The sequence below is a fragment of the Cryptomeria japonica genome, chromosome 11 (genome assembly GCF_030272615.1).
Source record: "Cryptomeria japonica chromosome 11, Sugi_1.0, whole genome shotgun sequence".
NCBI classification, from domain to species: domain Eukaryota; kingdom Viridiplantae; phylum Streptophyta; class Pinopsida; order Cupressales; family Cupressaceae; genus Cryptomeria; species Cryptomeria japonica.
Genome location: NC_081415.1, coordinates 27,541,405 through 27,565,011, shown reverse-complemented (window position 1 = coordinate 27,565,011; position 23,607 = coordinate 27,541,405). Strand labels below are relative to the sequence as shown.

At 39.9% G+C, this 23,607-nt stretch overlaps 1 protein-coding gene across 1 annotated transcript in view; it reads right to left on the bottom strand.

Annotated features, from left to right (window-relative positions):
* Window positions 1-2,899: 2,899 nt before the first annotated feature.
* Window positions 2,900-23,607, bottom strand: part of LOC131859997 (uncharacterized aarF domain-containing protein kinase At1g71810, chloroplastic-like) — a 36,721-nt gene continuing 16,013 nt past the window's right edge. The window contains exons 2-9 of the mRNA XM_059214335.1: window positions 12,583-12,758; window positions 10,756-10,921; window positions 10,472-10,524; window positions 6,991-7,134; window positions 6,284-6,392; window positions 3,280-3,541; window positions 3,106-3,192; window positions 2,900-2,912 (exon numbers count right to left, since the gene is read on the bottom strand). Of these exons, the coding sequence (XP_059070318.1) occupies window positions 2,900-2,912; window positions 3,106-3,192; window positions 3,280-3,541; window positions 6,284-6,392; window positions 6,991-7,134; window positions 10,472-10,524; window positions 10,756-10,921; window positions 12,583-12,758 (1,010 nt within the window). The remainder of the gene's footprint in view (window positions 2,913-3,105; window positions 3,193-3,279; window positions 3,542-6,283; window positions 6,393-6,990; window positions 7,135-10,471; window positions 10,525-10,755; window positions 10,922-12,582; window positions 12,759-23,607) is intronic.

Below are 23,607 nucleotides of genomic sequence, written 5' to 3'. Positions count from 1 at the left end.
CGATCAACCATGAGTTAGCTTTGTTTGATGCTTGGTTTGAAAGTGCTGAGTAGAGTACATATTTCTCGGAGTCATCTTTTCCGTTTGATTTTCCAGCTTTGGCAAATGTAGCTTGTTGTTTAGCCCTTTCAAGACATTTAGCAACATAGTGCCCGAATTTGTCACACCTGTAACATTGAATATGAGAGAGATCCTTCTTGGAGGTATTCTTGCCTTGACTACGTTTCCTCTTCTTAAATTGTTTCTTCTTGCTTTTCTTATTGGAGTTCGTATTTAGGACTTGAAGATCTTCATCTATATTCTTTTCTTTGATCCCTTTCTCATTTAACCTTGACTCTTCTTGAAGACAATCTGCTCTTAGCCTCTCAAATTTTGGATATTTAGCCCTTGCACTGATACCTTGGACGAACGTTTCCCATATACTAGGCAACCCATCTAGGGCAATGAGTGAACTCTTTGCTTTGGATCTCATATCCAAGTGTTGCTAGTTCATCCCTTAGGGCTGATATCTGCATGAAGTGGGCATTGACTGACTCCCCTTTGATCATACTTATATGATTTATTTATCTTTTTAAGGCCAAGGTTCTACTTGCATTGGATATCTCAAATGCATTTTCAAGTGCTTTGAACATATGGTAGGCCGTCTCATGTTTCTTTATGATAGGCATAATATTATTCCTCGCCCCATCAACTATGATTTTTATGGCCTTTTCATTGCCTTCGATCCATGTCGTTTTGTCAAGTTCGTTCTCAGGTTCTTTAGATTCAGCTTTTACAAATGATTCAACTTTATTCTCTCTTAGAATCATCTTAATTCTAAACTTCCATGCTGAGAAATTGTCACCTCCTTCGAGCCTATCCTCAAATTTTATAGTGCTGGCCATTTGGAGAAATGTGATGTTAGATATATTCTTGACTCGAATTTTTCACAAATTTGAAAGCCGCAGGTTCAATCTACCGGCGCTCTGATACCATGTAAATGTTTTTCAAATTCCAATTCAATGATCAAGGTATATATATAATGTTGTATTTCAATGTAAATGTTTATCACAATATAATTGTTCTGGTGATTAATTATATTCTGTGTATTGCAGGTGGAGATAGAGCATTAATAATTTCGATGTCTTCTCCATTTATCATTGATCGGTATATATAAAAAAATAGGGACGATCAAGTGACACCTTGATCGAACATGTCTATTAGACATGGCTGATCAAGATGCCACTTGATCGTGCCTTTTCATTTGCAATATGTAACCAATCTAATGCCGATATTAATCGGTGTCAATGCGTAACAATGAAGTCCGATAACTAATCGGTGGCATTAACAATGAAGCCCGATAACTAATCGGTGGCATTAACAATGAAGCCCGATAACAATCGGGATATCAAGGTTACTGTTTATTGTTAGATTGCAATGTTAATATATTAACACAAATCGTGAAATACGATCCTAGCACAGTTTGTATGATTATAATCGGTAAAACCGATAATGCACCATATATATAAGGAGAGCAATTATAATAGTAATATCAGATGATAGAACAAAGGAATAATAAGTGAAGTCTATTATAGTCTATCGATGAGATAGATGATTGAATGAGAGACTTCATTTATCTCTCATTCAATCATTTATCTTACCGAAGCTATCATGTATCAACAAAATCGTCCTCCTTGCATAAATCCACAATTTCCTTCCCTCAATTACTATCGACTTCTTTGCACACTTGCATCATTTCCTATCAACCAAAATACAGTTTCCATGGTGATTGAGAACCCTACACCACCCTCAGTGACCCATGAGTCTCTAGAACAGGTGCGAATTCCAATCATGGCACCACACATATCTGGAGTGACGTGATAAACACTTGTGCAGCATTACAATAGTAAAACACAACCTCAGAAATCTTCCCATAATGTCTAGCTTGCCCTACATAGGCTACCTAAGTCTTTTACAACCTTGATGTAGCCTACAAATGGATTTACAACCCCTAGCTAGGCTTTTTAAAACCTAATAACTAGTATGACAATTAATTTGGGTGTATTCAAAGCCATTTGTACTCGAAAAATGTTCTTATGCATTTCATCCTTGAGCAAATCATCCATAATTGCTGTTGTGACTAGAATAATAATAAAGGCATACAATCTTATTAAAATGCAAATTAGGAACCATAACCCAGGTATCTCATACCCTTGACATTTTAATCTCACCAAATAAGGCAACTGGCTAGTGCAAGACAACTTCTGGATGAGACTATTTAAATGGAGCCTAAGGGTTTTCATCCCCAAATTCCAATTCTTCAACTCACCATCAATCCCTTGTAGGAACCGCTTTGCCTTCCGAGTATTTGTCTATTATGAAAACATTGGAGTTTCCATCGCATTGATAGAAATTTGGCCACATGCACAAATCTCGAAAAGAGAAATTATAAATCTTCATAATGTCATCTCCTCTCATTAACTCTTCCTTTTATAACCTAATGGAACTTTTAAGAGGTTATTATTTTAAAATCATTTATAAGACCTTTTTAAATAATTATAATTAGTCATCTTTTAATTTATTATTTTTTTGAAAACTTAATTTTAATCATTTAACTATTCTCTAAGGTCAAATAAAAGGGAACATTACAATTCTCTCTTCCCAAAGATTGCTTGTCCTTAAGCAATCTGAATATGCATGCCAATACCAAGATCCCAAATGAACATGTGGAATGCTCCATCATATCTCCAATGCACCAACAGCCTTGCAATTCTATCAATTTTTGTTGCATTGTGAAGTAATCCACCAATCATATAAGTCCCTAGATCCCAAGGCCAAATTGGGAGTTTGCCATCCCCAATACCTAATCACTTTTGTTGCCCCACTCTAATTACAACTAGAGAATCAATGTGCCAAGTTTCTATTCCCTTTTCCTGTAAACCAACATAATATCCATCCTGTAGAAACAAACTAAGAGATCTACAAGATTTGGATTCTTCTTTTATAGAGGGAAGCACCTTATAATAGAGTGCTCTATGTAGTCCCTTATCTATCCCACTCTTATGTGTCATCAGAAACATGATCAAATCATTTGTATATGGGCTGAAAGAAAAATGTTGAGCATACCTCACAATGCCATCAACATGAAATTCAACTGCTTGATCCATTAGGAATCCCAAACAGTCACTCAGATTCCATATCTTTCCATTCTCACTGCATGAATCAGATGTCTCATAAATCAGATTATTGAAAGATAGTTTTGAATCAGAAATGGGAGATGTATTACCATGCAAAATCTACTTATCAAGCCCAACAGAATTGCACTCATGATGCTCTTCCCAAGTGCTATCATCATGTTGAATCTCTGTGATAGTAGAGCTGTTGTAGTCACTGAGAAATTCTTCATCATTCTCGAGTCCTCCTTCATGTCTCAAAAGGTAGGTTGGCTCCAAATCACAGTCCCTTTGGAGGTCATTAATTTCTTTGATCACTTGTTTAACTTTCATAGTCCCTGAATCACATTCTTGTTCCTTTGATATGGCTGTAAGAGGTGACTGATTTTCTGTTTTGTAGAGAGAAAAGTGAGCTAAACCCAAGTCAAGGTTAAGCTCATCAACTTCTTTCTCCTTTTCTATGAATGCTTTATAAGTCTTCTATGCAAACTTGATGGCACAGTCTCTATCTGATTTTGGGTTTTAAGAAATTTGTAAAGGAAGAAGACTTTCTAAATGTTATTAATGGTATTTGTAACGACATTTGTCCTAATTGGAAACTTGCAATCTTTTGGAAGCGTGGATGTGCTATGTTCTTCGTTTAAGGAAGTGGTCTTCACACATTGTTATAATAAGGTGAATTTGGCAGCCCAGCTTTTAGCCAATTTCGGTGTGGGGTAAGAACCTTTGACTACTATATATAGCTTACTATCCAAATTTTGGTCAAGCCTTGAGGATAAGTTGGCCTTTAAGCCACCTTGAAGCTCCTCTTTATTTTTTTGTCAATATAAGGGAAGGCTGTTTTTGTTTCCAATGTGTATGCACTTGAAACATTGGCAATCCATGTGGAGATAATTTATTTAAGAGAGGTGGATTAGCTTGCATGCGAAGGATTCCAACATTTATTCCCTGTCATAGTTGGAGATGCCATTCTCAAATTTTAAGTCACTAGAGAGGTTTCTTGGTCTATTCTTACTGTGGTGCCAATATTTGGATGTTTCATTGGCAGTGTGTTTTTTGGTTGTGAGCTATGAGTGGTAGGAGTTGAATTGTGGAAAGGTGATAGGAGCTAGGTGGGTTTGTTTAGTGTTCCACATGTTTGTTTTCATGGTAAGAGATAACAACATGGTTAAGGGGGGTGACTTTTAAAAGGGAAAGCATATGATAGCCATCTTCAATTGTGGTGATCATGTGGCACTTGGCTTTGTCAAAGAAACTCGAGATGGTGAAAGCATTGGAGAGAATGGCCCTCCATGGTCGAAAGCTTTCATCCGTGATGATTTTATTCAAAAACTACCATCATGGTTCTAGGTGTAGAACATCAGTTGTGGCTTCTTCAATTGGTAATGTGTTCCTACTCTTTTGATATGGAGGTGGCTACTAGTGTGTTAGCGCAATAGTTTCTATCAAGGACCTTGGTCTTGTGAGGAAGGAAATTGTCACTATTTCATGGAGCTACATATGGTTAGGGGTTGTTGTTTGGACCTCGGCTGTGTAGTGGAAATGGAGAATTTGATAGTACCTAGAGATGTCAATCTTGTTTACTACCATTTTCTTGATGCTGATGAATTGGTGTGGTCCAAACAATGACCAATGATGTTCCTGGAGGTGAAGTTACTAATCTTGCTGCTTCATGCTCTAGCTCTACACAAGTGGATGCAGCCGGTGATAAGGACATCATGATTCTGGAGGATTTGGTAAGCTTGAGTATAGATTCTTTTGGGGGTGTAGGTGGGTGAAGTGCATGTTTCTGAATCTGTCGTTCTATGTATAGCTAATCAAGGATTTTGGGCTTCAAGTTGATGCATCAATTTCAACCATTTTCATAGTTATAATACCTTCTTTTCTAAGTTGCTTTCCTTTATGAACAGGGACCCCTATAGATTCCCCACTAATTAATCAAAAGGAAAAAAAGACTAATCATAAGGTAGCTGTGCATAACTTATACACTTGCAGAAAAAAAACTTTACCAATTGCTCTGCTATAATCTAAACAGCTGTATTGTTTTTCAAACATTATGTACACTAAGCAGATAGAAAATCCAGTGCATGCAAAAGAGAGAACTTTTTTTCACTTTTGGGCCTGATGAGGAAATCTTAATCTATATTTCCTCAATTGACTAATTTTCCTTTGTAATGCTTCCTCACCAACATAATAAACCCTAAGTTATCACACTACTTGTGGCAAAACATGATAGTCCACATATTAAATCATAAATGGCAATCCTGGATCACAAACCCTCAAGCCCAGCTCAACGGGCTTTATTCTAATGAACCTAGCAAATAGCACCCAGCAATTCATAGTATAAGGATAAGTTTATAGTCAAATGCCCTAATTCTGGAAAACAAAAGTTCTAGTCCCCTACCATAACCCCTTTCCATCCTATAGAAGAGTCTAAATTTCCTCACTGAAAACATGATAAGTCAAAGCTGTCCTGTTTAGATCATTGATCTAGTCATGTAACTTGAAAATGCATTCATTAACTAACAGAGTAAAGTGTATAAAATTATATTGAAGGACTGATCAAAAATTTGAAGAAATAAATAAGATTTCCACTGGAAAAAAATAAGTATCCTTAGGTTCTTCAAAATTCAAATCCCTCTCAAGACTTGAGAGTTATTTTAACAATTAGTTAAAATGAAAACATAAAGGACACTACATAAATTTAGAATTAATATTGCCTTCTAAATTTAATATTGCCTTCTATGGTAGGAACTTCATGCTTGACATGATAAAAAAGTGAAGAACATGCCTGTGATGTTGAAACCAGTGTCATTTTACAAATATGATGCATAACAAAAGATTAGAATACTAATTATGTCACAAGATCAGAATAGATAGAGCACAATAAAAACAAGCAGAGGGAATGGTTTGTAGCAAAGGAATAACAATGAAATATAAAAAGCAGAAAATTCAATAATCACATCTCAATACCCTGAAGCAATTGCTTACGAGATTGTTTCCAAGAGGTCCAATACATTTTGAAGGAATATTACAATCACATTAAAACAACTTTGGCCAGTAAAAACAAATAATATGGCTCCAAATATCAAGAGAAGAATATTTAAATAACTCCAAGAAATGTATGCAACTTACAAGAAGTCGGAGAATGTAGATATCACGCGCAACATTATATAAGGCATTGGGACGTTGTACTTTAACTGCAACATCCTCACCTTCTATTGTACATCCTCGATACACCTGCAAAGCTAGAAAATTAATATAATTGTACTGCAAAATATATAATATGCATTAATGTTATGTCAAAGGGGTTAGGCATACACAATATGGACATTGATTATTACTCTACTTCGTAATAATATTATCATTAAGATGTAAAATAGCACTCCTCGAATATCTTCAAGTCACTCATTAATGATCCCCTCAATTACCATGAAATCGAAATTGAATGTAAGGGCACTCCTTGTAGACTTGGAGGTTTGTTACAAACTCAAGACATTATAATTTGAAGCGATTGCTCATAAACCCCCAACTAAATGTAGCTACATTACTTATTACATTTCATTGTTCATTGTATTACGTGTTGACTCCAAACATGATCATATTCAGAGTTTATTGCATTTGAACTTCATTATCTCTATGTTAACAGAATGAATTGTTATTCTAAGGACCAAACTGAAATAAAATTTGCATAAAAGACCACGCCAAAAAGTAGGACCATCTATTAATATCTCCAATTAATTAAGGACATCAAACGAGAGGAAAATTGTCATAAGTGTCTGATAAATTGCATGCAGATCATTGAATTCAGAGATCATTACTTAATGATCACATTTACCTGGCCAAATGATGCAGCTGCTACAGGATCTTTGGAGAGAGAACTAAAAACCTCATCAACCTTGCAACCTAATTCTTCCTCAATAATCTGTCTGGCTTCTGCTGTTGGGAAAGGAGGCAATCGATCCTGCAACTCTGCTAGGACCTACAGTTAAAATGTCGATAATAAGGTTGTATAAAGCATTTGAATTGGCATTCCATATTTAGTTGTGTGAGAAACATTTCCTAGCATCAAATTTATATTGTTTTGGCAAAAATGACTCACTACAATCATTATTTCTATGAATAACACTTACAGAAACATTTAGGAGGAAAAACAAATTCACAGTATTCATAATTATATTCATCCTGCCTTAACAAATGTAAATCTATTGAGGAAAAAACGAATTCCTACTGCTGATTTGCAAAGTTCCCTTGTAATTTGAGAACACACAAAGATAGGACAATGCTAGAATTCAATGTAAAATTGGCATGTATATGGGGAAACAGTTAACTGAATTCAAAAACATTTTCATAAGTCAGGGTTTGTGCACACAAATCATATAAACAAGGATATAACTAGCAGAAATCATACTCTTGAACAAAGAGTTAAACTAAAGAAATTTTTGCATGTCTCAAAACTGAAGATAGAAAAAAAAAAGTTCATGTCCAAAAGTGATGATAGTTGGTCAAGAGGAACAAAATGTCATCCAATTACTATAGAACGGTACTAGGCTAGACAAGAATCCTAGAAGCTGAAATGGTGACTAGAATCACATCTAAAAAATCAATAAAAACAAGGTCAACACCATGAGAGGGAATAAATCTGTACAAAGGCAAATATCATAGTTACACGGAGACCCGTCTCCGACCCCTTGGGATGCGTCTCGGAGACCAAGACATCTCCAAGATGCGTCCTAGTACCAGAGACTTTACCTCAGATGTCTCCAATTGCAGGAGACTTTCAACTGCGGTCTCTGGAAGACTCTGGCCATCTCCCATGCAAAAGGCGCTGACTCCCACACAAATAAAACAAAAACCCCTAAAAATTAAAAATTAAATGCACTGGAAAGCTGGAAAATAAACACACCACGGAAGAGAAAACATAAGCCAACGCAAGGTAGGAGTCAACGTGAGCTAACAAGACGACAAGTATTTGCCATTCAACTATTTGCAATTCAATGTGAAACTCAAAAGATATTCATATTTTCTATATTCTTGTTGTTCTTTCAATTCCTTTATGTAGACTTTGCGGTATGCATAATGGGGATGAATTCTATTAGATCCTTGAGAGTCGGGAATTTTCCTATGATATACATTTTCTTTCTTCATTCTTGTAAGTATATCTATATTCATATTCTTGTATATATAATCTATATTCACATTATCATATATTAATTATATTTCAGAATTGCTATAAATTATTAAATTTTATTTAAAAAAAATTGGTGTCTCCAAGTACCCCTATCTTCTATTTTGAAAAAATAGCCATACCAGTACCAGTACCATTCTCCAGCGTCTCCAAGTACCCCCGTACCCATGCCACCTTGGCAAATATAAATATTCAAGTGACAGTACAACTCCACAAGGGAAATAAAGGTAAAACATAGCATGGAAATGCAAAATGAAGACTGCCAAAGGAAACTATCAGTCACATGTTTGTCAAAAGAAAGAAAGAACTTATATTAATATCCACAAATGATCAAGAATAGGTCAACAGGACTGAAACATACGTCAGGTACAATAGCAGAGGACTAAGTAAAAGAGATCTGAAACTCTAAGCAAATTCAATAAAACAAGGAATGCAGGAAAATGAAGTACACAAACAATGACTAATACAAAAGGCTAACCCACAAACAAGTACAAGTATAAATAGAAATGCAGGGTGAATAATATGCAAAGCTTTGAAAGCAGACAAAGATCACATGGGCAGAGATCCAATAACTTTAAGTACCAGCAGTCGGGGACACGTTGGAGGAGAAAATGATATTACCATCAATCATTGTTGGAGTACAAATGCAGAGTCTAAGAATGCTCATAAAGGAAATTCCAGGGCTAAGGGACCTGAGCTAACGACCCTAGGAGGCAGTCAATTCTGCATAGAACCTCTCCTAACACTTAAAGCCAAAGAACTGTCAGTGGTAAAGCATAAGAAGAACAGACAACATTATCATCCACCACCACCACAAAACCACCAGTAGCATCATTAGCATGTATAAACATCATCAGCTTCACCACAGAAACGACAAAGAAGCTTCAAATCCCCTCGGTAAGAAAGAAGTGTAGCTCTTAGTGGCTTCTCAAGATATTTGTTGATTTACGCAAACAACAGCAAAGGTAACTTGGAAGATGTATGAATTTCATATGCCTAAAACATCATTAAGAAAGACATCTATGAGATGAATTCGAAACAATAAACTGAATTAAACGCTATCACAACCATCTGTGTTTAACAATTATACAAGTCTAGCCTCATTTGCAATTAAGCAAAGTTCTATAAATAGCTCCCTTTGCAACAGAGGACTTCAACAATACCTGCCTCTAGACCTAAAAAGAAAAATCAATTAGATAGACCTTGGACAGCTCCTCCTTTTGTGTACAGTAAGTTGAACAATTGTAACATATAACCAATAATTTAGCTGAGATCAAAGCCGTTTATAAAGGGATACAAGAGGCTTTCAAAATTGAGTGGCAAAAACTCCAAATTGAATCTGATTCAAAGCTGATCATCGGCTTGTTATCCAATCCCAAGGGATTCCATAGCAAAATTTGGCAAAGAGCAAAAGAGTTGAAGAAGATTCAAAGCTTGCAGGACAAATTTCAGGAGGTTCAATTCAGCCATATTCCCAAAGAATGCAATAAAGTAGCGGATGGGCTGGCCAGTTGGGCTCTTGACAACCACAACCTTGTTTATTATGGTTTGCCCCCTCGGTGGTGGTCGAACAAGCTTCAAGAGGATCTGAGAAAGATTCTGGATTCTGACTTGTCCCAATGAATTCTAATATGTATCTTTTTCTCTATATTGCTCAGACTTGAACTAATCGCTTTCAGGCCTGGCATAGTCAAATATGTACACTTTGATTTCTATCTAATATGATGAGGTTCTTTTTTAACTGATAAAAAAAAGGAGAGACTTTGTCTGACTGCCACTAGGTGCATGAAAAATAAGAGACTTGAACAACTTTGTAAACTAGCTCCTGCAATTTTAACAGTTTCAGTATCTCAGATTTGTTCTTTTCTAGTTAAAATATAGAACTTGAAATGCAAGACAGAGCAATTTTGTATAGTTTGATATTTGATTTATAGTCTAATAGTTTTCCGGTTTACACCAGACAAAGATTATGTTTAAACCTTTTATGTACCAAGCCTAGATACCCTGCATATGGATGCTGATTAACCTAGAACTATATGTCTCTAACTGTTAGTAGATATGTTAATTTTGTCAATCTAATACAAAAGCATTTCTTCCTAGTAGACTAGGAAAAAAATTTCATGTAGTATACCTTGCCAATTGCCTGACCTACTAAATCTGGCCTTGTAGAAATAGACTGGCCAACTGCATTAACAGGTTAAAGAAAGAATCAGCTAATATGTCACCGCTTCAAAGGCTTCAAAAGAAAACCTATAAATACTCTATTCTTATAATCAAGGAATAAACTATTGACGATGATATAAGAAATAATTTTAACTGAAAGTGAAAGAGATACTTCTCACAAGAAAAGTCTATATCAAGAAAGATTGAGTTATATTCTACATAAGATATTTCAGAAGGCCGGAGATAGCATGCCTTTTACAAAAGTTGGTCCAAGCTTTAGCATTGTTTCTTTGAGAATTTCTCCAGTGAAGTACTCAGACTGAATTTCATTTGTTTTTCTGTTTGAGAAAGACCTAGTTAATTTAAGTGCCTTCTCAGATTTTTCTTTTATAATCACAGATGCAAAGGCCACAGATACCTTCAAAAGACAAGAAAAGGTTAGACAACAGAATGAATGATGATCTTACATGCTTTATCTTCTGGTTCCCTAAGTAGATTTCAAATTTACAAAGATGATTCTTAACTAAGGAAAAACAAGACAACTTTAACTTACAAATATTACTAGAAATCTAGGAGAAATAATATCTAAAATGGAGAATTTCACATCATAACATCAGTGTGTAAAGCCTGTAAAAGTTTTTGCACACCATTCTTTTTCAAGTACTGAAACATGTAAATCAAAGCCTAAATTCATAACCATAATCAGAATCTAGAAGTCTACATGATGTTGCTTACACAAAATGTTGTCATTGACAGAACCACTCAAATACAATCCACCTTATTTTTTACACACTTATAGTATCATCTGATTCATTAAAGATATTGTCCGCCAAACTAGCATTAAAAACAAAAATGGGCCACCAATGATAGCTGCACTCTTACAATTGAAGCATTTAAAAAACCTACAATTAAGGATGTATGGGAGTCAAGTAAATATAACTGAAAGGAAGAGAATGCTCTACAATTGAAGTACAGCATGATTTGCATGACAAATACAGAGGCAATTAACATTTCAAGTAAAATGAGTAAGAAGTATAACCAATGGGAACAGTACTAAAAAGTATAAGTTACACTGCCCAATGACTTACATTTTAACAATAGTAAGAAAACCAAAATATCAAGTTGTCAAGATTTTGTAATGGAATGGGAGTAACGGTTACTAAACCATACTCAGAATAGACACTCCAATGACATATAGAACAGAAGACAACATCATGAAGAATTAAATGAAGCAGGTGAAAAAGAAATTTTTGTAAGTGCAGAAGCAGGTATATTATTGGTAAAAACCAAATAATGCTATAAGTAGTTGATTATTTAAATACAATGTGTTTCAATATGCAGATTGTTAAAATAATAAAAGAATCTAGAAATGACCAATGTTCCTTGATGATAAATTCGTACCCAGTAGTAGTTAACAACTCGCAATTACAAAACTAACTTTGACCTAATGGGAATCAGGTATAAGGAAAGAAAAAAGGAAATCATGCTATTGGTAAGTGACCAAATTTGGTCAATGGGTCTCCAAATTGCGAGGGTGAATGGAACACTAGGTTCTGAAAATAAAAAGTGTTCCCTGCAATCATTTAGAAGAAGAACAAGCCAATAATAGGGAGATACAAGATTAAATTGTAAGAAAATCCATAGTTTAGATTAAGTGCTATTATAGTTTAGCTTAAGACAAATGTTTTGAAAAATGAGGAAGACCGGAATCTATGAAAACAAAGGAAGCAGAAAAAAATGCAGGATATAAATCAATAAGTACAGAAGACAAATTGAAAATGGTGATCGACCAAAGCCCAGAGTAAAACTAAAAAAGGGAAAATGATCTTTAACTTGGTTGGACCTGATACACCTTAAAATGTTCAGGTTAATGGCATTATTGAGAAGTTTTACAACATAAACAGGAGATCTTGAAGTAAAGGACGTCATTAGAGCTAGCCAGGCTAAGTACAATTTGGTGATCAGATTAATTAATATAAACTGAAAATATAAAAAAACAACTGAGATACTGATTCTAAGATCAGTGACACAAACTTGCAAGTCACATCATAGAAGAAACACAGACAACAAAGTGCAAACCTCAAGAATCCTGGAAGCCAATACATGGGGCCTGCAGTTGAAATAAGCGGCTATCTGATCTGGGTCATAGGACTCCTGCAACGGAATGCGCCACATATCTAATGAACCCCGTAAATAATCAATGTACTCTTTCAAAGATTTAACATCAGCTGCTAGCAAGTCTGTACCTGTTAATTCTGAAAAAACAAAAACAAAAATGAATAAACTATAATTAACATGTAACACATGGTACATTCATCTCCTCCTAGCAAACCAATAATACAGAACTACTGTTAGAGTTTTCCACTCCACTCTTGGCCTGTCCTATTACCCATCAAGAGTTTTTGAATCACCAATTGCAGGTAATACAAGGAATCACAACCTGAAATTGTCATCAGGTGTGAATGTAGTTATCCATTTCAATATAACCCAGAAAACTTTTGTATATATGTTTACAAGTTATCTTGTTTAAGGATTTGAAAGTAAGTGTCAATGTCTCTATGTCTTTATATGCATATCTGAGGCATTTGTTCATACACCTTGGCTACAGTATGGGTCAGTGACCGGACCTCTGATCACTTCATATTTGTATCAGTAATTTTAAAAAACACCGAGTACAGTCACTCTACACTTTTATGTGTTTTCAACAGTGACTACCTTATAACATAAAAACTTCTTATCTAAAATAAAAATAGAGTTAGACAGACAGATACAATTCATACAGGTGTTAGCATTGTATTATATTAAATTTTTGCAAGAGTGCATAAATAAATCTGCTTAGGAAAACTCGGAATATTCCACAAGCTACCAAGCATCCTGCATATTATTGGGAAATATGTTTGATAATTATACGTGTGTCAGTGAAAAGATTATCAATTTACTTTCAGAAGAGCATCCAGTAAATGAACTCTGGTGTGACAAGCATGTATTAGTATGACATATACAGTCGAGAGATCTAGTTGCTTCAATCATAGGTAACAGGTGGTGAGTTCAAATCAGCTGTAACAATTTTGTCAAATTTAGAGCCCTGCATTGGAGGCTAGCCAAACTTAATGAGGGATTAGAGTCTAATGAGTCCCAAGTTCAGAAGTTCAGGAGCTAAATGGATGAAAATAAAACCTCATGTTCCAAATAGGAGCATAAAACAGGAAAAGAAATAACTTATACTTCAGGGACACAAGCTGATAGGATCAGTTTTTGTTCAGGCTAAAAAGTTCCACATGAGGCGGCATGGGAAATTAATAAAAATCAGATCGAATAGATATGTGCCCAAATATAGGTCACTTAGCTATTTGAGCAATGTTGTAGCATATTAAATTTTCCATTTAGAATCATATTTCATGCCAAAATGCAGTTGTTTCCATCTAGCAAGTTGTCTTCAGATCCCTATCTCTCATGGTTATTTCTTCAATTTATTCATGACAACTAGGTTGTTTCCATTCCGAATTCCAAATTCCAACAATTATGTGCATCAAGAAATTTTACCATTGACTACTTCATTTGGAAACTCACTTCTTCCCAACACGAGCATATGGTGTAGTGAGGAAGGCCTAGCGTGAACCATCACTTTCTAATCTAAGTTGTCGAATCAGGTACGGGAACGGGAACAGGTACGTGGATACAAAATGCCGGTACGGAAGAATGTTTTTGGGGAATTGGGTATGTTTTCAGTACGTTCATACAAAAATAATATATATATATATATATAGAGTTAAAAAATAGAATTAAGTTTAGAATGTCATAAACCAATAAATATGCTAAACAAAACCATTCCAAATTTCAAATTTTGCAACATAACATACTAATTTAAATTTAGTTTTCAAAATCAAAAAGATCAAACTAGAATCTCATGATAGATAAGTTTTGAGTTGACTAATCAGCACTGTAGGTCTTAAGAATATCAAAATATATCAAACTAGAATCACTAAACATTTCGGCATAGTTAACAGGAGACCCATCTCCTACCCCTAGAGATGCGTCTCAAAGATGGAGATGTGACTCCGATACTAGAGAGGTCTCCAAAAACTTCTTGACGCATAGGGTAATTTTGGTTGCCGTCTCTGAAGTCTCCCAACCAAAAATTGACGTCTCCTACTAGAAAACTTAGGGCAAAATGTAGCAAAAAGGCAAAAAAAGTAAAGCAAATAAATAAGATAAGCTTGCAGCATAGCAAAGTCATAGGGAAATGACTAATAAGGAAACCGTTTCACAGGAAGCCAAAATACCATGCAAATTTATAGTGATTGGATCTACTGATAGTTTAGACTTTTTGAGAGGACTAATTTCTTGACATTGTAATTGTCTAAAAAGAAATTGCCTTTACTATTTAGCTGACAATATTGAGTGTGCTCGACACCTTTATTACCTTACTTTCACTAAACAATTTAGAATGGTTATGGTATTAGCAGTATAAACAATTTTAATGTCAATTTTTGTTCAATTTAAAAGCTAATGTTAAACTTTACAACTGTTCTTGTTTTCAAAGTTCTCTGTTATGATATTTTTTGAAATTATTAAATTATATTAAAAAAATGGCGTCTCTAAGTACCCTCATCTCCTATTTTTGAAAATTAGTCGTGCCAGTACCGGTACCAGTCTCCAGAGTCTCCAAGAATCCCCGTCTCCTGGTAACTATGCATTTCGGCATCTAAAAACATGAACCCTGGATGCACCCAAAGAGATTTGTTTCAGAATTCGATTCTGGTACATTTTGTACTCAAATCTGCCCAAAAAATCCCACGATACAGCAACTTAGCTTTCTATTCAACCCTTGATTCCTAAGATCTGTAATATGCAGCCCTGCTCTGCCTTGTTTCTTTTTGGTTTTGTTTTTTTGTGATTTGCAATTTGTTTATAGAAGGAAAATAGTACAGATAATAGATATACTTGAAGCAATTAAATAACTCAGAAATTCACAATATTCAGGAAAACCACAAGGCTGAAACAACTCAAATTTAATTTCTGAACTGCAGATACAATATATCTCAGAAATATGAACAACCCAGTTCATGAAATGACATTACATATGTATTTCAAGCATACCCATAAAATGCAACGAGAAAGAAGTCTCAACTGCTATCAAAAGCTGCAAACTGGTACTCACATTTTGGACATCACTCCTAAATAACTCCTCCCAAGGCCATGAAATGACTAGAACTGAAGGTGCAGGCCCAAGACATCATTCAACTCCAGCAAACAACCCCCAAACTCCAAGCACACCCTTCTGCAAATCCACACACTACCTCTGGTAAGTACAGCCAGCCAAGAAGGGTTGTATGGCCAGCTAGGAAGTACAGCCAGCCACAAACAACCAAACAAATGTGCAATTGCCAATAATCTCAGAAATCCTCCTTAATCAGTCACAATGAATGAACTCTTTAAATTTGAAGCTCTGAAACTGAAGACGAAAATAGATATCAAACACCAATGAAGCTCCAATGTGGTTTCTAAATGAAACCACAAAAATCTTCTAGATTGAATAAAACCACAAAAATCTTCCAAATTGGGCCTCTCAATAACGTGGAAGACATTGCCTATAAGGGATTTTGTTGTTGGCGGCATTATTGTACTCAGGAATAACATTAGTTAATTATGTGTAATTGTTTTGGTTAGTTGGCAACCGAGGGGTGGAAGTTGCGGTGCGACGGTTGGCGCTCGCACCCCCTCGGTACCCTTTTATACTCCGGAATGTAACTTGTAAAACACACTTATTATGAATAGAACATCTGTTACACTTGTCTGATATTTACGACATTATTCTGCGTTATGTGTTTTATTTCTTAAGTTATTCACCCAAGAGGGCAAACATTTGGCGCCGTTGCCTACACGAACTCGGGAACAGAAGACGCGGATGGCGCACAAACACAATGGGCCTACCCGTTGGTGAGGTGAACCCAGAGGCCGACGACGCACGGACAGAACTGTACACAGGAGAAGACACGGCAACACGAGAATTCTCGATTTTGCTCCAGGTGGCCATTCAGACATACGTTCGACGAGAAGCAGTGGAGGCAGAAATCCCACCAAGTGTCGTGTGGACAGCGCTGGAGGTTAGCCCGGCAGTAAACCGATTGATGAACCACCTCCCCCGGTTGCTTGCCCAGGCATCGCTGGCACAACAGGCCCGCCTGGAGGAGATTGCCCAGGAAGAGCAACGACAACAAATCCTGCAACGATACGAAGAGAACAACCGACAGGACACGGAAAGAGATGGCAACAGGCCAGGAGGGAATTGAAATGTGAACTTCTTATTTTCAAATAAAAGTGTCATTGACACGAGTTGTACTTGAGCAGATGAATTAATAAAGACATGTTTTGATTAAAGAATTGAGAGTTATGGAAATGTGCGACAATTAATGCCAAACCTCTTGAATAAAGATAGAAATAGAAAACCGGAAACGAACGAGTGGGAAGCCGCACAGAGGGCTTTGATTCTGGAGCAGCAAGTAGAACGTAGACGAAGGCTAAGGCAACTTGCCGAAGGACGACCTGCCGAAGGGGGGCCCGAGGGGAACCAAGGAGGTGTCACGGAAGGTGCAGAGGCCGACGGAAATTTCTACGCATCGCCAGATCATCGTAGGACGCGGAGCCACGAAGAATTTTTAGAAGAAACAAGGTTACGGCGAAGTCTAGTCGAGGAGACTCGAGATCAGTTTAGGAACTTATCCCTCACGCCACGGAGTGAAGATCACCAACGGGAAGCAGGAGTAGGAGCGTGTCAGAACGAAGGGGAGGGCAATAGTACGGGTGTAGGTGCCACACGCGACAGGCAAAACACCGTACCTCCAGGACACACCACCAACACTACCGGAGGTAGCAACGCAGGGCCACAGACACAGCCACAGACACAGACACAACCGCCTCTAGGAAGACGACCAGGGATGGCGAGCAAACAAAAGTTACCAAAGTTCACAGGGGACGGCAAGGAAGACCCCTTACGGCACTGCCATACATGTGAGACCATTTGGTCTGCCAATGGAGTAACAGACCATGATGACTGGGTACAACAGTTCCCAGCCACGTTACGAGGAGTCGCCATAGATTGGTACTCTGATATAGATAAGCAAAAAGTGGCCACATGGGCTACCCTACAGAAGGAATTCACGGAGGAGTTCCGGTTGCTTCGTGATGACAACGAAATTGTGACAGAGATATATAGTACCAAGCAAGGTACTAAGGAGACAGTACGGGCATATAGCAGGAGATTGAAAGAACTTTTGGGTAAAATGGAGAGCCAGCCTACTGAGGGCTTAAAAAAACGATGGTTTGTGGAAGGATTGAAATCTTCCCTACGGAAAAAAATGAAGATTGTACCCCCGACATCATACGACAACGCCTATAACAGGGCGATGGATCTAGAAAGCGAATACAAAACATCAAGGAAGAAGAAGAGTAATAGATATTCATCTGACGATGACGAAGATTCTGACGGAGAGAGCAGTAGCAGTAGCGGATCAGGTAAAAAGGTACACGCGCTCCAGAAGGACATGGAACGAATGCTGAGAGAATTCAAGGCCATGAAAGGGAGTACAAGTAAGATGGAAGAAACTGAAGTATGGTGTACAGACTGCAGGAGTGATGGACACACAAAGGGTACTTGCCCGAAGAAGGCATTCTATGAGATTTGCCAAATGATGGGACACTCCACCAAGGAGTGCCCATACAATATGAAAACCCGAAGCCTGAACCAGGTGTTGTTCACAGAGCAGGCCACAACATCCGCACCAGCGGGTACGGGCCAACAGACTAACACAACGGCATCATCTGGAGGATACCGGGATAATAGACGCGGCGGCAGCGGAAGAAACAATAACAATAACAACAACAAAAACCGGATCCAGTACGATGCCAAGGGCCGGCTGATGATTCAATGTAGGGCCTGCAATCAGTGGGGACACTTCACCCGCGATTGCACGAAGGAAGCCAACACTCAGCACCTCTGTCGATGGTGCGGGTCAGGCGACCATGAGGACGCAAATTGCCCGAAGCCTGGCGTACACCTTCTAACCATAGAACCTACGAAGGCAGAAGTATTGGCAATCACAAGGGCACAAGCTAAAAAGATTGCCTACCCAAATCCCCACATGGAGACCGAGAGAGTGCGGGAGGCCAGAGACGAGATCATGAAGGAGATGGCCGCACAAGGACAAAACAGTCACCAGATAGTGAGTCCACCACGGACGAAGGGAGAAGAGGAAATCTTACGGCAAATCTTGCAGGTAGAGGTACCGGTGAAAATTCAAGACCTCCTGGAGAGTATGCCGCAGCTAAAAACAGCTATTTTAAACTCTGTAGCCCCACAAGTAAAAACGAAGGAGGTCGTACGCCCCACAACCAACCCCGCATTTAAGGAGGTCACTAATCCCGTGATTGATCCCATGTTGTTGGTAGTCAACAACGAACGCCACCCGGCGGTGGTAGAAATGGGTATACGAGGGACCACCCTAACAGACACGATTGTGGACGGAGGGTCAGGAGTAAATGTACTCCCAGAAGCGACATGGAAAAGGTTGGGAAAGCCTACGTTGTGGCCCCCTACGTTCAACCTACTAGGGGCAGACCAACATGGGATTAAACCCATTGGTACCCTCATGGGCCAGCAGGTGATGGTCGGCACGCAGCCGTTTGTGCTGGACTTTGTGGTAATCCCCTTAAAGCAGAAAGGATATGACGCCATCCTGGGGCGGGGGTGGCTCATTGCAGCGAAAGCAAACCATAACTGGAAGAGGAATACCCTTTCTTTGGAAAACGTCGGGAGGAAGTACGTAATCGATCTCCGTACGCAGATGGTGAGCGAGGAGTTAGCCTCTTCCTCCAACTCGGAGTCCGAGGGGCACCAGTTAGCGGAGGGTGGAAGTAGAGGCCGCATGGAGCCCAGTGATGAAGGGGTGTTAGAACTAGAGGCATGCTCAGGGGATGATGGGGACTCCTTGAATGGCCTCTTCCATTGGCAAATGGGAGATTATGAACTATTTACACCCTCGTGCAACGTATTGAGCATCGAAGAAGCACCAGATATATTTCCCCCAAAGTATGGAGAGTATAAGGAGGGGGAGGCAGCAGTGAATGAGGCGCCGGCACACCAATTTCCAGAAGGGGAGCCCATTAAGTATCAGGAAGCCAAGCTAAAGGAAATGAATCTTGGGGAGACAAGTGACCCCAAGATCATCCTGGTCGGAGATGATTGGAATCCAGTGTTGAAGACCGCAGCCTTCAAAATTTTCCTGGAATACAAGGATGTCTTTGCATGGACATACAAGGACTTGAAGGGCGTGCCCCCAGAGCTATGTGTGCACTGAATAACATTAGTACCAGGAGCCCAGCCAGTGAGGAAGCGGCCGTACCGAATGAACAAAAATTATGCTGTACGGGTGAACGACGAGATTGAGCGGATGTTGGAAGCGGGCATAATCTTCAGAGTGCAGACAAGCGAATGGGTGTCCCCCATTGTGATTTCCCTCAAGAAAGAGGCCAATCAGATCCGGATCTGTGTAGATTTCCGATGCCTAAACGCTGTCACCGTTAAAGACCCGTTTCCCATACCCTTCACAGACAGCATCTTGGAGGAAGTAGCTGGACACGAAATCTATTCCTTCATGGATGGGTTCTCTGGTTACAACCAGATATCCATCGCGGAGGAAGACAAGCTGAAAACAACCTTCGTGGTGGAGGACGGTGTGTACACATATAACCAAATGCCCTTCGGTCTATGCAATGCGCCTGCCACCTTTCAGCGCATCATCCTACACATCTTCAAAAGGATGTCGGTGGGGAACTTCAAAGCATTTCTGGATGATTGGTCTATTTACAGTGAACAGGACATCTACTTGAAAACTCTGGGAGAGTGCTTAGAGAGGTGTCGGAGGGCACGATTGGCCCTCAACCCGAAGAAATGTAGATTCATGGTACCACAGGGGAGATTGCTGGGACACATTGTGTGTAAAGAGGGATTGAAAACGGACCCGGACAAGATTCAGGTAATAGTAGAAATGGAGCCTCCGACGGACGTCACGGGGGTAAAATCCTTCCTTGGTCATGTGGGGTACTACAGGAGGTTTATCAAGAACTTCGCGGAGGTGTCCCACCCGTTGGATCAATTGACAAGGAAAGGGGAACCATACAGTTGGGCAAAGCCACAGAGCACGGCCTTCGAAGAGCTGAAGACAAGGTTGATGGTAGCGCCCATACTGGCATACCCGAACTGGGATAAGGAATTCCACGTTCACGTAGATGCCTCAAACTATGCCATCGGGGCTACATTAGCCCAAGTAGGAGGACACGGGCTGGACCACCCCATTTATTTTGCCAGCAGATTGCTCTCGAAAGCGGAGAAAAACTATAGTACCACAGAACGTGAAGCACTCGGTATGGTCTATGCAGTACAGAAATTCCGTCATTACCTCCTGGCCACACCATTCACATTTTACGTAGACCACCAGGCACTCATGTATTTAGTGAACAAGCCCATTATCCAGGGGAGGATAAGTCGTTGGCTATTGCTACTATAGGAGTTCACATTTTTAATTGTGGTGAGACCAGGGCGAAGCCATGTCATAGCCGACCAGCTGTCGCGGATTAAGTCAGGGGAACCTCTAGAGGGAGTAAATGATGATTTCCCGGATGCACACTTGTTCCAAATAGCCGTGCTCCCTTCGTGGTACAAGACGATTGGAGAGTACCTATCGACGTCCCGATTTCCGGAGGGTATGCCTCCAGGGGAACGAAGAAAACTCGCATTAAGGAGCAGGACTTTTTCGCTCATCAACGGGTTACTTTACAAGATGGGGCCGGACCAGATATTAAGGCGTTGTGTCATGGAGAAAGAAGTCTCGAGTGTACTAAGGGAGGCACACGAAGGGCCCGCAGGTGGACACATGGGTCCAGACACCACAGCCCGAAAGGTGCTTCTCGCAGGACTATGGTGGCCAACGGTATATCACGACGCTAGGGAGTGGGTCGTGCGGTGTGACACTTGCCAGCGGGCAGGCAAACCTCTGAAGTGGGACTTCATGCCCCTCAACCCGTCGCATGCACAAGAACTCTTTGAGCGATGGGGACTTGACTTTGTGGGCCCTCTTAAGGCCAGTCGCGCACGACGGTGCCGATACATTATAGTTGCGACAGAATACTTGACCAAGTGGGTGGAGGCAAGGGCCCTCCAGGATAATTCGGCAGTAAGCACAGCGAAGTTTATTTATGAACAGATCATTACGCGATATGGTATACCTATTCAGTTGACCAGTGACCGGGGAGGCCACTTCGTGAACCATGTCATACACAAGTTGACATCAGACTTCAAGATTTTTCACTCATTCTCAGGTCCGTACTACCCACATGCCAATGGCTAGGCGGAGGCCACAAATAAAATAATAATGTCGGTGATATATAAGTCTTGCGGAGTGGAGAAGGATGACTGGGAGGAGCGCCTACCGTCGGTACTTTGGGCATACCGAACGACCTACAAAGTAACTACTGGACAGACTCCTTTCCAGCTGATGTATGGGCAAGAAGCCGTGGTGCCAATTGAATTCATGGTACCAAGTTTGCGGATTGCCATCGATAATCGCCTTGGCGACATGGAAAGCCTGAGGGAGAGGCTGTACGCGTTGAACAAATTGGACGAGCGAAGGATGATGGCTCAGTGGGCGACAGAAACAGCCCAGCAAAGACGGAAGGTGTGGCACGACAAGCACCTCCGGCGAATGAATTTTACCCCCGGACAGCTGGTGTTAAAATTCAACGGGAGGAACGAAATTAAACCGGGGAAATTCAAAGTCCGATGGTTAGGGCCCTTCCGGATACGTGAGGTCAATACGAACGGGGCAATAAAGTTATGGACGCTAAACGGGAAGGAGATACCAGACGCAGTCAACGGGTCGAAACTGAAGGTCTATCACGAACGGAGGGAACCAGGAAACCCCAGTCAGACAGCCACGGCAAAAAATTAGAAAATTCGAAAAATATATATAAAAGAAAATTGAAAAAAATATATATCTAAAAGAAAATTGAAAAAAATATATATATGGAAAAGAGAAAGAGAAAAAAAAAAAAAAAGGAGGACAACCAAAGAAAAAAAAGTGGCCACCGTACGGTGGACCACCGAAGGTGGCACCACCGTGCGGTGGAACCACCGACGGTGGGACCATCGTGCGGTGGGACCACCGACGGTGGAGCCACCGTGCGGTGGAAGCCACCGACGGCGGCGAAACACATAAAAGGCCACGCAAGTTTAAAACGTCGTGCAAGGAACAAAAATAAACGGTAAACGCCGCACACCGCCAAAGGGAAACAAGGAGACACCGCCGAAGGGAACCAAGGTTGTAAACGCCGCACACCACCGAAGGCCACGGAAAAGCATAAAACGCCAACACCGCCGAGGGAAAGAAGGAAACACCACGCGATGCCAACACCGCCGAGGGAAAGAAGGAAACACCACGCGACGACCACAGTAAAGCACAAGACGCCGTACGAGGAAGACCACGCCGCACGAAGGGAAAACCCCACGCACCATCCTCCGTGTCAATTTGGGAGTTCGAGTTAAGAGCCGTTAGATTGTTTGTCGGGTTCGTGAGACTACAGAGCCACAGGTAGACCAGCCGCACGGCGGCAGCCAAAAAGAGAGGGCGGTTACGAAGGGTAGATTTTTCTAAACAAATCAGTTACAAGGAGAACGATGGATTCAGCAGGGAAGAGGAGTTGGAAGAAACAGCTACACGCTTCCTCCAGCAGCAGTCAGAAGAATAGAGGTAGCAATATCAAGATTTTAGCTTCAGGAGTGCGTGTTGCAGGCGGCACCATGGACGTCAACGCTCGGCAAAAACAAAAACAGAAAACACCACAGGTTGCCGCAAGTGCGAAAAACACAGTGACGCCACAAAATATTACTTTCGAAGGCCTGAATGGATTGGAATGCCGCAAATGGTGGCAGGATACCTCCGATAATGACCTGGTAAAGCAAAACCTCTGGAAGGAACAAGTAGAGTGGGCTATTCGGATGCCCGTGTTCCCTATCCGGGAGTATGAGGGTGCCCTACGCTTCATGGTGGA